The sequence below is a fragment of the Rhinopithecus bieti genome, unplaced genomic scaffold, assembly GCF_001698545.2.
Source record: "Rhinopithecus bieti isolate Rb0 unplaced genomic scaffold, ASM169854v2 scaffold_1295, whole genome shotgun sequence".
In the NCBI taxonomy this organism is placed as follows: Eukaryota; Metazoa; Chordata; class Mammalia; order Primates; family Cercopithecidae; genus Rhinopithecus; species Rhinopithecus bieti.
In genome coordinates, this window is record NW_016803880.1 from 4,126,023 (window position 1) to 4,138,525 (window position 12,503).

General features: G+C 35.7%; 1 protein-coding gene across 1 annotated transcript in view; it reads left to right on the forward strand.

The window, feature by feature from the left end:
- CYYR1 (cysteine and tyrosine rich 1) overlaps window positions 1–12,503 on the forward strand; it is a 110,868-nt gene that overhangs the window by 89,280 nt on the left and 9,085 nt on the right. Inside the window, 2 exon segments of the mRNA XM_017856437.1 lie at window positions 6,120–6,139; window positions 6,142–6,276. Of these exon segments, the coding sequence (XP_017711926.1) occupies window positions 6,120–6,139; window positions 6,142–6,276 (155 nt within the window).

Here is a 12,503-nt window from a genome sequence, read left to right on the forward strand (position 1 = left end):
TAGAAACAGTCCCGCACAGGCCAACTGATTTTTGACAATGGTACAAAAGCAATGCAATGAGGGAATGAGGACTGCTTTTAACAAATGGTACTGAAGTAGTTGGCTATCCACAGGCCAAATAATCTATTAATAATGAACCTCAACCTAAATCTAGTACCTCATACAGAAATTAAACAAAAATAGATCATAGGTTTAAATATCAAATGTAAATCCATCAGTCTTTTAGAAAGAAACATAGGAGAAAGTCTTCAGGACCTAGGGCTTAGTGAAAAGTTCCTACATAAAAGAAAAAAATGGTAAATTAGACTTCATTTAAAAACTTTCGCTCTGTGAACGACACTGTTGAGAGGATGAAAAGATGTGCTCCAGACCAGTAAAAATATTTGCAAACTACGTTTTTTATAAAGGACTCAAATAATTCTCAAAAACTCAACAGTAAAATAACCAAGCCATCCAATTAGAATATGGGTAAAAGACTTGGGTAGACATTTCACTGAAGAAGATGAATGGCAAATAAGCTTTCGAAAAGATGTTCAACCTTGCTAGCCATTACAGGAATGCAAATTAAGACCATGATGAACTACCACTACACGTAATGTTTTATCTATTAAAACAGCTAAAAAAAAAAAAAATGTACAAAACTACATACTGGCAAGGATGCAGAGAGGATCTCTCATACCTTGCTGGTAGGAATGTAAAATAGTACACTCACTGTGGAAAATAACTTGGCAGTTTCTTTACAACTCAAACATACATTTATCGTACATCCCAGTAATTGCACTTCTGGGCATTTATTGCAGAGAAATGAATACTTATGTCCACACAAAAATCCGTACATGATTGTTTATAGCAACTTTATTTGTCAAACCAAAATGTCCTACAATAAATAATGGTTAAACAAACTGTGTTATAGCCATATCATGGGCTACTACTCATCTAGGAATGAACTACTGATACATGCAGAGACTGGAATGGATTCCAAAGGCATTATGCTGAGGGAAAAAAGACTATCTCCAAAACTCACATGCTGTATGATTCCATTTGTATAATCTTCTTGAAATGACTAAATTACAGAAATGGAGAACAGATTAGTGATGCCTGGGGTTATTGATGGCAGAGAGAAGGCATGTTGGATATGACCGTAAAGCAAAGTAACAGCAAAAGAGAAATATTTTGTGATGATGGAATAGTTTTGTACCTTGCTTGCTGTAGTGGTTATACGACTCTGTGCATGTGTTAAAATGACATAGAACTATACATACACTTTACAGTAATGTCAATTTCCTGCTTTTCATGTTGTGCCATTGTTACTTAAGATGTAACCATTTGGGGAAACTGGGTGAAGGGTACATGAGCTCTCTCTGTACTCTTTTTACACTTCCTGTGAAATTATAATTATTTTAAAATAAAAGTTTAAAAGGAGAGGAAAATGTGCAAACCTTGCAAAGTGTTGCTTTAAAAGAAATACATTCTCTGGAATTTTTTCAAGGTGTTAATGATGCCAGATTTTTCAAATTAATAGCTTCTCACTTTCCAACAGTTGACTGAGCCAATTATTTATATGCAGAAAGGTTACTATTTGTTTATTGTTTCTTTTTATTAATTACAAAGTAAATATTGCTGTAAATTTTATACTTGCCATGTCTTAAATAACTAATTTATGATTGCTAATGGGTATCAAAGGATCAAGGGCACCAACATCATGATTTAATCAAAAAAACTAATTTAATACATTAGTTGCAACCTTATTACTGACCTCAAGAGCAGGCACTTTTGCAGGAGTTGCCAACAAGGAAACAAAATGTGACTAATTTTCTACTTTCCTCTATTTAAGAAAAGAATTAATGAATATAAATATGTCCCAATTTGATATCTTAACAGCTTCCATAACGCATAGTTTGGAAACTCTGTGCCTGAATAACTGGGCCATTGATTATTTCTGAAACATAAATTAAGTCCTCTAGTTTAATCTTATTTGGACCTGAAACTTACAATAAAGGAAGTTTCCAGATTACTTTTAGTTTTCTTACTTCAAATTATCTCCTTTCATAGATCTTTTTTCTTGAAAAGACTTATTTATTAAACTACCAGACTCTGCTATTATTTAATTACTAATAGCAACACATCCAAATATGTCTCACATTCTGCCATCTTAATAACAAAGTAAAAATTTCTATAGAAGTATTTTAAAGAAGTTTATTGATATTCCTAATGGCATTGAATTTTTGTATGTGAGTAGAGAAAAGTGTTAGAGAGAAAAATATCCTCTGGAAAGTATAAATACAGCTTCACAATCCCTTATGTGCACTTTCACTTTTCAGAGTTTTCTGAGGATTTCAGAATTGCAGACGAAGGTCATTTGGTGGCCAGACTTGACCTGAACAAACCTGGGGCTTTTGTCTAGTCCCCATATAATCTAACAGCGTTAATATTCCCACCTTCACTGTAGGAATGTAAATGTTCTCAAGATGCTGTCCTAGATGCCCCTGGGTATATTTTACGATGTGTAGTGTACGTATTTTCTTCACAAAATCTGAACATTTCTGACTATGAGACAGATCTGGCCCCAATGGTTTGGGGTAAGAAATTATGGCCAGTCCCAGAAAAGTACAGGATCGATGTTCAGGTACCACTGAGAATAAGGACCTATTTATCCAACAGATAAGTCCAGGAGCACAAGACTCATGACAAGAAATTTGGGAGGAGATTCAAATGAGCACCAAACTGATGTTCACTTTATAAACCAGGAAACTGAGGCGCAGAAAGGTTGAGCAACATGCCCAAGGTTCCCCAGCTATAGTTGGTACCTAGGTGATCTTCCTTTAGAGATCATGCTTTTACACCACAAAGAATGGTTTGTGAAGACTTAAACCTGTAAGCCTCCACAGTGCAACCCAAAAGACAGCAGTCAAAGCGGAGCCAGAGACTGGGTCTCCGAGATGAAAGCATAAGGATTTCATGAAAGTTCGTATCCTTACAAGTAAAACTCCAAGCTCCGGGATACTGGCAGTGGGGCTGATGCTCCCCAAGTATGAAATTGGAGAATCCTTTCATGGAGAAAAATGAATAGCCCCAAGGAAAAGATCTATGGGGACTGATCTCAGTTTGTCCTGTTCCTTGGAGTTTACCTGTCAAATTCTGGCTTGCACACTAAACTTCTAAGTAGCTACTTCAAGCATTTTTTTTTTAATAGGAGAGAATTCAAGGATCACCAGACATTTGAAGAAAACATCAAACATGAATGAGATCAAATGAACAATCAATAAAAAAGAACCTAGACAGGACGAGGAAATACAAACAGTGGAGAAAGTATCAAAGAACATATCATTGGTGCTTTCAAAGATTAAGAGACTGCATCAATGGAAGAAACACAGGCAATGAAAACAGGGAGGGGAGTGCAATAGAGGATGAGATAAAGCACCCGAAAATTAAAAATAAGATAACTGTAATTTAAAGCTTAGTAGAACTTTGGAAGATAAAGTCAATGAAATTCTCCAGAAAGTAGTTTTTTAAAAAGGATTTTAAAAAACAGTTAGAGAATCAATCCAGAAAGTTCAGAAGCTTATTTCAGAATGGGTTTCCAGAAAGAAGAACACAGAATATAGTGAAGAAAAAATTAACATTGTATGGAAGAGTTTCAACAAGTGAAGGACATGAGCCTCTGAACATAAAGAATCAAAAGGACCTGGCAAAATATATATATTTTAAATCCAGGCACATTATGAAATTTTAGAATGCCAAGAGTAAAAAGAAAATGCTAAGAACTTCCAGAAAGACAGAAAAGGAAAAAACAGTATCACACAAAGAAAAGTAATGATAATGCCATGGGACTTCTTTACAGCCGCTCCAAATTCTAGAAGACAATGAGCAATGCCCTCATATTTCTAAGAAGTAATGTCTTTCAGTTTAGAATTTCATACATAGATAAATTATCAGTCACGTGAGAGTGAAGCATTGAGTCATTTTCAGGCATTCGAAGACTTGAAAAATCTACTTTCCTTTGAGTCCATTTTTAAGAAGCCATTCAGGAATGTGCTTCAACAAACAATGCAGTTCACCAAGAATTAGCAAGAATTGGGTCCAGAAACTAAATGTGAGGACCACCAAACAGGGATCAAGGGGAACAGTTCCAGGTTCAGAACAACCAGTCAGTAGTCTTAGTTGCTGTAAGAAGGAAATCATCATGGGAACAGAACAGAACTGATAAGCTATTTTACTGTGTTTGAGTAAGAAAAAGCTACTGATAATGTGGGAAAGATTTCTAGGAATTTTTGCAAGGAGTGGATATCAATATGTATCTGGAAAATTAAAATTCATGGAAATTGTTTAAAAATTATAAGTTGTAAAAGAAATGCAATAATAATTTGTAAAAGGTAACCAGGATTCATTGCTTGGCTCAGCAGATAGCAAAGTTATGGTAATGTAAATACTGAAGACTGATTTAACCAGTGATAAAGCTTGTCTGAGAGATCTACATTCCCAAATACTGTTAGAGGTAAAAACAAAAAAAATTAAAGAATGTAATAATAATATTGAGAAATAGGAGAAAGGGCATTAGAAAAAATAACTGAAAGGGTTGAAGTGGTTGCTTTTGGTGAATATGCAAATGAGAAAGTGAATATTTTTATTTTTCCATATTTACAAGATGATCAAGTTTTTTATTATCTATAAAAAACTTGATACATAGAAATACAGTTTTACCTCATGGCAATTATTCCGTTATTACTGGTAGCATCCTGTTAATACTTGCTTTTCCATTCAATACTAATTACTAGCATTCAATACTAGTAAGTATTGAAAATACTAATTAATTGAATTAGTATTCAATTAATACTAATTCATTCCCAGAGGAAAATAAAGCATTCTACCGTAAAGATACATGCATGTGAATGTTCATTGCAGCACTGTTCACAATAGCAAAGACGTGGAATCAACCTAAACGCCCATCAGCAACAGACTGGAAAAAGAAAATGTAGTACATATGCACCATGGAGTATTAGGCAGCCATAAAAAAGAATAAGATCATGTCTTTTGCAGGCACATGGATGAAGCTGGAAGCTAACACTAATTAATTGAATGAATATGAATTACTAGCAATAGTAATAGCATTACTATTAAGTTAACCATGTATCATAAACATTTCACTTCAATCCATGTGGATCTCTTGACCTTTTTAATCAATATGTAAGATTCATTTTCTGATGATTTTTTTTCTGTCAGTCCTCTTTTTACGGACATTAGGATGTTTCTCCTATTTTGCTATTAGCCACAACACTATGATGAACATCCTTGTTATAATATTTATGCTCATATGCTACATTTCCTTAGGGAGCATTGCTAAAAATGATGCTTCTTGGTCAAAATTTATATTTTGATAAAGATTTCCCCATTGCTTTTCAAAGTAACAGAAAAATGTAGATACCTACAAATTATATTCCCCACAAACAATCATAATGTTGAGTCTTTTATGCTGTTCTGCTTTTTTTCTATTTATGGTTTTGTTGCATGAGCTAAAACTTTCTGGGGGAAAGAAACCATTAACATTAGTAGAAATCGAAGTTTTATTTACATTCTTCCTGAATTTAATGGGATACTTGTTTGTCATAATGTTCTCTGGATAGTTTAAAAATATGAAGTTTGGTTTGGTTTTCTTTTATTAAGAAACAAATATTCTTGTTCTATGAAGAGTGTTAATCAGGAATGAGTGTTAAATTTCCCTTAATATTCTGACATCTACCAAGTTGTTTTCATTAAACACATGCATGCTATGCCCAATAGATAAATTATTTACTGTTTAGATACACAGCAGAATGGTTTTTAAAATTGTTACTTTGGAGAGCATATCTAAAGAATTGTGCTTTGTATCAAACCATGAATTTTAAGAACCAGAATCTGAATGGTGAGTTGGTCAACTGTGCTAGAAGAGGATTTTATAACTTTTCATATCTATTGAAATACAGACTATTTGCTTTACCAATTCAGGGAACTTCTGGGTTAAAAAAAAAATTATCCTTAAGAACATTTGTAAGGAAACACTTGTTCTATAATCATGGAGCGGTACTAGAAAGTCCAAAGAATGCTTACAAGCCTTTTGAGTAAATGTACTTGTTTTCTTTTAGGGGCACTGCAATTGCGGGCATTGTTTTGGAATAGTATTTATCATGGGGGTCATTGCTGGGATTGCCATATGCATCTGCATGTGCATGAAGAACCACAGGGCGACCCGCGTGGGCATCCTCAGGACAACTCACATCAACACCGTCTCTTCCTATCCTGGTGAGCTAAACTGTTGACTCTTGAAGGCTCAGATTTGTTAGTTATCCTCTGCTCCTCAGAGAGAAGGAAACATTCTAGATGGTCACTAAAAGCACCTCCAATTTCATAGAGTATTTCTAGGTACATATAGATTGAAGTTCTAGCTGAATCAAGATTATTTAGATCCAAGTGATACAATCCATTTCTTTTTTGAAGATATTCATATTTTCAATGTTTGTTTCATTGACTACAATTGCCAGTCAGCCAGAATTAAGATAAATAGGCAGTTCACACCCACTGTGTCTACCTGCCAGTGAGTACTGACAAGTAATTATAAAGTATAATGTATGTCTCAATAAACTGGCATCTGATCCAATAGATATATATGTCTTGAGAAAAAGTACTGAAGAAAATTTTCATATATCTTCATTACGTCAAGAGAACAACTTTAAACATGATATTGAAATTCTCAACAGGCCAGGCACAGTGGCTCACGCCTGTAATCCCAGCACTTTGGTAGGCCAAGGTGGCTGGATCACTTCAGGGCAAGGGTTCATGACTAGCCTGGCCAACTTGGAGAAACTCAGTCTCTACTAAAACCATGAAAGGAAAAAAAAAGTTCAACAAAGAGCACGGGTAATATATTAATAATTTGACAAATATTTACTGAGAATATGCTAGAAGTTCCATATATAAAAATATATTGAGTACTTCTGACTTCATAAACAAAATATTGCATTTTGCATTAAAGGATTTCAGTAATGCTTTCTAAGTCAATCTGTGCATGTACAATTTGACGTATAAAAGGCATGCAAGTTCTAAATTTAACACACCCTGAGGAAGTTAATTTCCTATCCACACTCATGTCTTTTCTTTCTTTGTCTCTACAGGAAAAGAACAGAGTACCTTCTACATGTAACTGTGCTTTGTATTTGTATTAATTTCCTGTACTGTCCTTCCTCTGTCAACTTTTTTTTCCTATATCATCTTCAACTTGAGGGAGCAAATTTCAGATCAATATGAGTATGATAATTCCTCTTGTTCCTCTTTTGTCAGTTCTTGTTCTATAATATTTTCATACTGGAGTACCTGATGGCTCAGTCTTGTCTTTTCTTCCATACTGTATCGACACTTACCTCTTTGCTTGGATTGAGTATTACAACCTCAGGGTAGTAAGTGCCATTTATATGCTAATACCTCCCAAAGTTATGTATCTCCAGTCCAAACCAAGTCATTTTATCCCAGTGCCTATCGAACATCTCCATTTGAGTGTCTCATAAATATCCCAAATTTGACATGTCTAAACTTGGATTTCTGATCCAAGTTTTGGATTTCTCCCCAAATCCCTCTCCACTCACAGCCTTTACCATTTCACTTGATGGTATCTATATCATTCTAGTTGCTCAGACCAGAAACCATGCACTCTACCAGGAAAACTTCTTGGCTCTACCTTCAAAATACAGTATTTTGACTACTTCTCACAGTGAGAAGTAGATGTTGTTACTCCCCCAGTTGGAGAACTTCCTCAGCTCTCACTTCCTTTACTCTAATAACACTCTGGCTGCTCTCCCAGCATCCACCCCTTGCCCCCTGGGGTCTATTGTCAACCCAGTAGCCAGAGTGAACCTTTTAAAGTAGATGTCAGATCGTATTACTCCTGTGCTCAAAATCTTCCAGTGGTTCCCCATTTCCCACAGAGGAGGCACTAAAGCATGTGGTTCTTCATTTTATCCAATGTAAAAGGCAGATTCTTTACTGAGGCCTTCAAGGTACTGCATGAATTGACTGCTCTTTTTATTTCCCAGGCCTCCTTTTTTTCTACTGTTTCCCTGGCTACTTTGCCTCCAGTCACATTTTTTCCCTTGCTGTTCCATGAACTCACAAGGCCACACTCCCACCATAGGGCTTTGCCTAGAATACTGATTCCATCACTTCTTTGAAGTCTTTAATCAAAGGTCACCTCCTGAATGAAGTCTGCCCTGATCACCTTATTTAGGATTGTAATGCGTCCCTCCTGACAGCATCCCAATTCTCTTTGTGCTGCTCTGCTTTTTATCCAGAGTGCTTTTAATCTTCTAAGATATTGTATAGTTTAGCTAATCATTATGTTGACTGTTTATCGTTCATCTCCTCTTCCTAGAATATGAACTCCGTGAGGCAGAGATCTTGGTCTATTTTGTTCAACACTCTATTCCAAGCATGTAAGACCAGGCCTGGCACATAATGGGCACTCAGCTGAATGAATGATGAACACAACTCATGAAAAGACCTGATTTAATCATATATCAGTATCCTAGGGAATTGACTTTAAGTTTCACCCTGGGATGTACTCACTACAAAAGCAACGTGCAATTTCAAGTATTCCCAACTTGCAAGAATATTGAAAGGGTTACTGTAAAGATGTTGGAATATAAGAGAAAAAATAGATGGAATTATTTTTATTATTATTTATAGCTGTCAATTTTTCCCTTGGTCTACCCATTACCCAAGAGAAAAACAAAAGAAAGTCAAGACATCAATTGTAGAGAAGGTATAAAGAATTGCTTTGCCGATAACGTTCTAGATACTCATTAGCTTGATCAAAAAAGTTTAATTGAAAGTAATGTTTAAATATTTGTATAAAATGTTTAATATTTTATTTTACCTTTCTGTAAGTTCAAATTTTGAATAAAGTCAGAAGATACTAAATGTCACTATAGTAATGTAAGGTCACATGTTTTCTTGGGTTTGAAATTTCACTTAGCAGATGGAAACATGTTTTTTAAACTTTATAGTAGCATCATTTATACTTTCAGATCACAGGAATATGTTGTATTTTTATTAAATGCATTCATCTCAGAACTGAATAATGGAAGAAACATAATGAACCTCATGCTGAAAACATTTTTACGGCCAAAAAAACTAGGTCTTCAAAACATAATGTGCATGATTACATCTCATTTCCTTCTCAAAGTCGCTAATTAAGCTTTTGCTTAAAGGTTTAGGAAGCAACATATAATAGTATTGAATATTTTTCAAATCTTTTATCTGTGGAAACACAAAATGCTTTTACCCACACTAATTAATTAACCCTACGATAATTGAGATAACAACCCAACTTATTGTATAGTCCTACAGCCCACAGGTCAGATAAATGCAGAGAGCGTAATTTAGCAAAGGTGAAAGTGTACAGTGGGGAGCCATAAAGTGAACATTATTACTCTACACGAGGTGAAAGCAGTGTCATTCAGCTGTCATCCCTGACCCTATGTTGGACAGTGACCTTCCAAAAGTTTTTCATTCCTGCTATATTGGGTAGAATGAACAGATGTCCTCTTTAATCGCAATTATTTTTTAAATTGTCCACATGAAGATAAGAATTTTCAAGTTTTCCATTTCAACTACTTTTCAGAACTTCAGTGTAAACAAAGGAAAGTGATCATAGTAACCCTTGTCTTACAGCAGGTTTGGGATCTACACATCTGAAAGAAAATGATACAGTAAAACTGTAACAAAAGGCTTGGCAAAGATATAAAAGTCAAATGCTAACAAAAGGAAAGCAAGAGATTCAGTGCCATCAAGAAAATTGAGATTTGAGGTATATTACTGAGTCCTCTGAAGACGATAGATGATAGATAGATAGATATAGGTAGGCAGGTAGATGATAGATAGATAGATAGATAGCTAGATAGATAGATAGATAGATAGACAGACAGACAGACAGGTGATAGATAGGATAGGCAAACAATTGGGCAGGGGAATGGGGCTCTCCCTAACAGAAGAATGTCAAAGAATAAATGTAGAAGGGAGTTATAGAATTGAAAAAATTATTTTAAAACCATCATAAAGAAAGAGTTAGTCAAAAATCATCAACAGATGCTAAATCTAGAGGAGAATGTGCTGAGGAGGATATTTGCAGGTATTAAAGTGTCCACCAGATTTCTTGTCAGTTATCAGGTGAAAAATAGTAACTTTACAGTTACTAAAGGACAGATAAAGATCATGCACCTTTGAGTGTGTTACTCTGAGGACAACACAATTTCATGTATGTAGGTTCCACCTGGAAGATCACAGCCTAAATCTCAGCATGAGAAAATATCTGATAAACCCAAGTTGAGGAACATTCAATAAAACAACTGGCCTGTAGTCTTCCAAGTCTCTTGGAAATACTTCATTAAGAAATAAATACCCCATTTGCATCACTGATTTCACACATGACAGAAAGCTTATTAGTATGTGCAATGACATGAGAAGAATTTTGAGTACTCATCAAACCTTTTTAGAGATCACAAGTTTATGTTCATACTAAAGAAAACTTCTGTGTTTGTACTGAATATTAAAAACAAGCTTCATGTGATGTGTAACTTCTTTACACATCAAAAATGCATGCTGGAAAAATTCTCTATAATAATATTGTGACTATGAAAATGGCTTCACCTTGAAGACACTGGAATGAAACAAAATGGATACATTAATGTGGTCAAGTCTTCGCCCAGGCAAACGTTTTTAGTACAAATCAGAGAATTCAAACATGAACTGAGAAAACCTTCTTTGATGTCATATTAACTATGGCTACAGAATTAATGCTGCAGACAAAATGTATGAGTATATTATATGATGAAGTAGAACTAGCAAGTACAAAATTTTGCTATAAAATGGGTAGAGAAGACTGAGATGGACATTAAGTCAAGAGGTTTTTTGTTTTGTTTTTTTGTTTTGTTTTGTTTTTTGTTTGTTTGTTTGTTTCTTATTGAGAAAGCCAGATGGTAGTGACTTGTGTTTTGCAAGTACACGGATGGTAAAGATAAAGGAGGAAACTGATGAATACGGAAGATAGAAGAGATTGTTGAACATCAGCGTCCTTAAGTCTGAGGAAGAAAGGCATTCATTACACAAGTAGAGGGGCTAGCCTTTGATGGGATCAGAGACAATTCATTATGTACAGCGCGATCAGAGACACTTTATTACGTACAGCATATGTAAGGCAGTAAGTACATAAACACAGTTTCAATGAGTTGTAGATTTGGTGGTCAAAGGATGTTCTCTTTTGCTCGTGCCAATTTTCTCAGTGAAATAAGAAGCAAGTCTTCTGCTGAGAGTGAAGAAAACTGAGGGGGTATTTGAGGTTAAGAAGAAAACAAAAAAGCCTGCAACGGGAATCTCAGAAAATGAAGAGTATAAGATGCCCAAAGAAATGTATAGCTTCCAAGCAAGGGCAAAGGCCACAACACTTAAGAAAATGGTCATTTACTCAAAGTGAAATCATGCAGCATGATTGTGCATTTTTCTCTAGTCACATTAAGCTCCTAGCTCTTGATCCAGGATAACCAAAGTGTTGGGTTTAATAAGGGTTGGGGTTCTTCCAGGCAATGGAGAAAGAGATAAGAACATTGACAATAGGTGCAAAAGAGTAATTTTAGTGATGGCCCATAAATCAGTGATGAATAACAAAGGACACCATGACAGGAAAGAGGTGACATCAGTTTGAATTCCTTTAAAATTGCCATTAGTAAATTGGAAATGCAGGTGAAGTCCAAGACGCAGTGGAATGAGTATTCTAGAAAGATACTAAAGGGTGCTGGTCAGATTTATTAATTAACATTTACAAAATAGCACTGTTATTGCCAACAACAAGGGTGAAGAGATTTTAAAGGAAAAATAGTCAAGGGACTTGAGAGGCAGGGCTAGGTGGATGTTGAAATCACAAGAATGATAAGAGAAGTTGTGGAGGAAAGAGAGACCATGGGCCAGATGTTAAGTCTTCAGTGAATGAAGGTTTGGGGTAGGGCAGACCACAGATATTGATAACAAGAAGTAGTATAAGATTGCCCCAGCTACTACTGAGGCTAAGGCAGGAAGATCTCAAGTTTGATCCTGGCTTGGGCAAAATAGCAAGGCACCTACTCCATCAAAAAAAAAAAAAAAAAAAAAAAAGGCATGGTATATGCTTCTCTTTTCATGGCATATGTACTACAAAAAAGCACATGGCAGACTGGGCATGGTGGATCAGGCCCATAATCCCAGCACTTTGGGAGGCCGAGCTGGGTGGATCATGAGATCAGGAGTTCGAGACCAGCCTGACCAACATGGTGAAACCCCGTCTCTACTAAAAACACAAAAATTAGCCAGGCATGGTGGCAGGTGCCTGTAGTCCCAGCTACTCGGGAGGCTGAGGCAGGAAAATCACTTGAACCTGGGAGGCGGAGGTTGCAGTGAGCCAAGATCAGGCCATTGCACTCCAGCCTGGGCAACAGAGCAAGACTCCATCA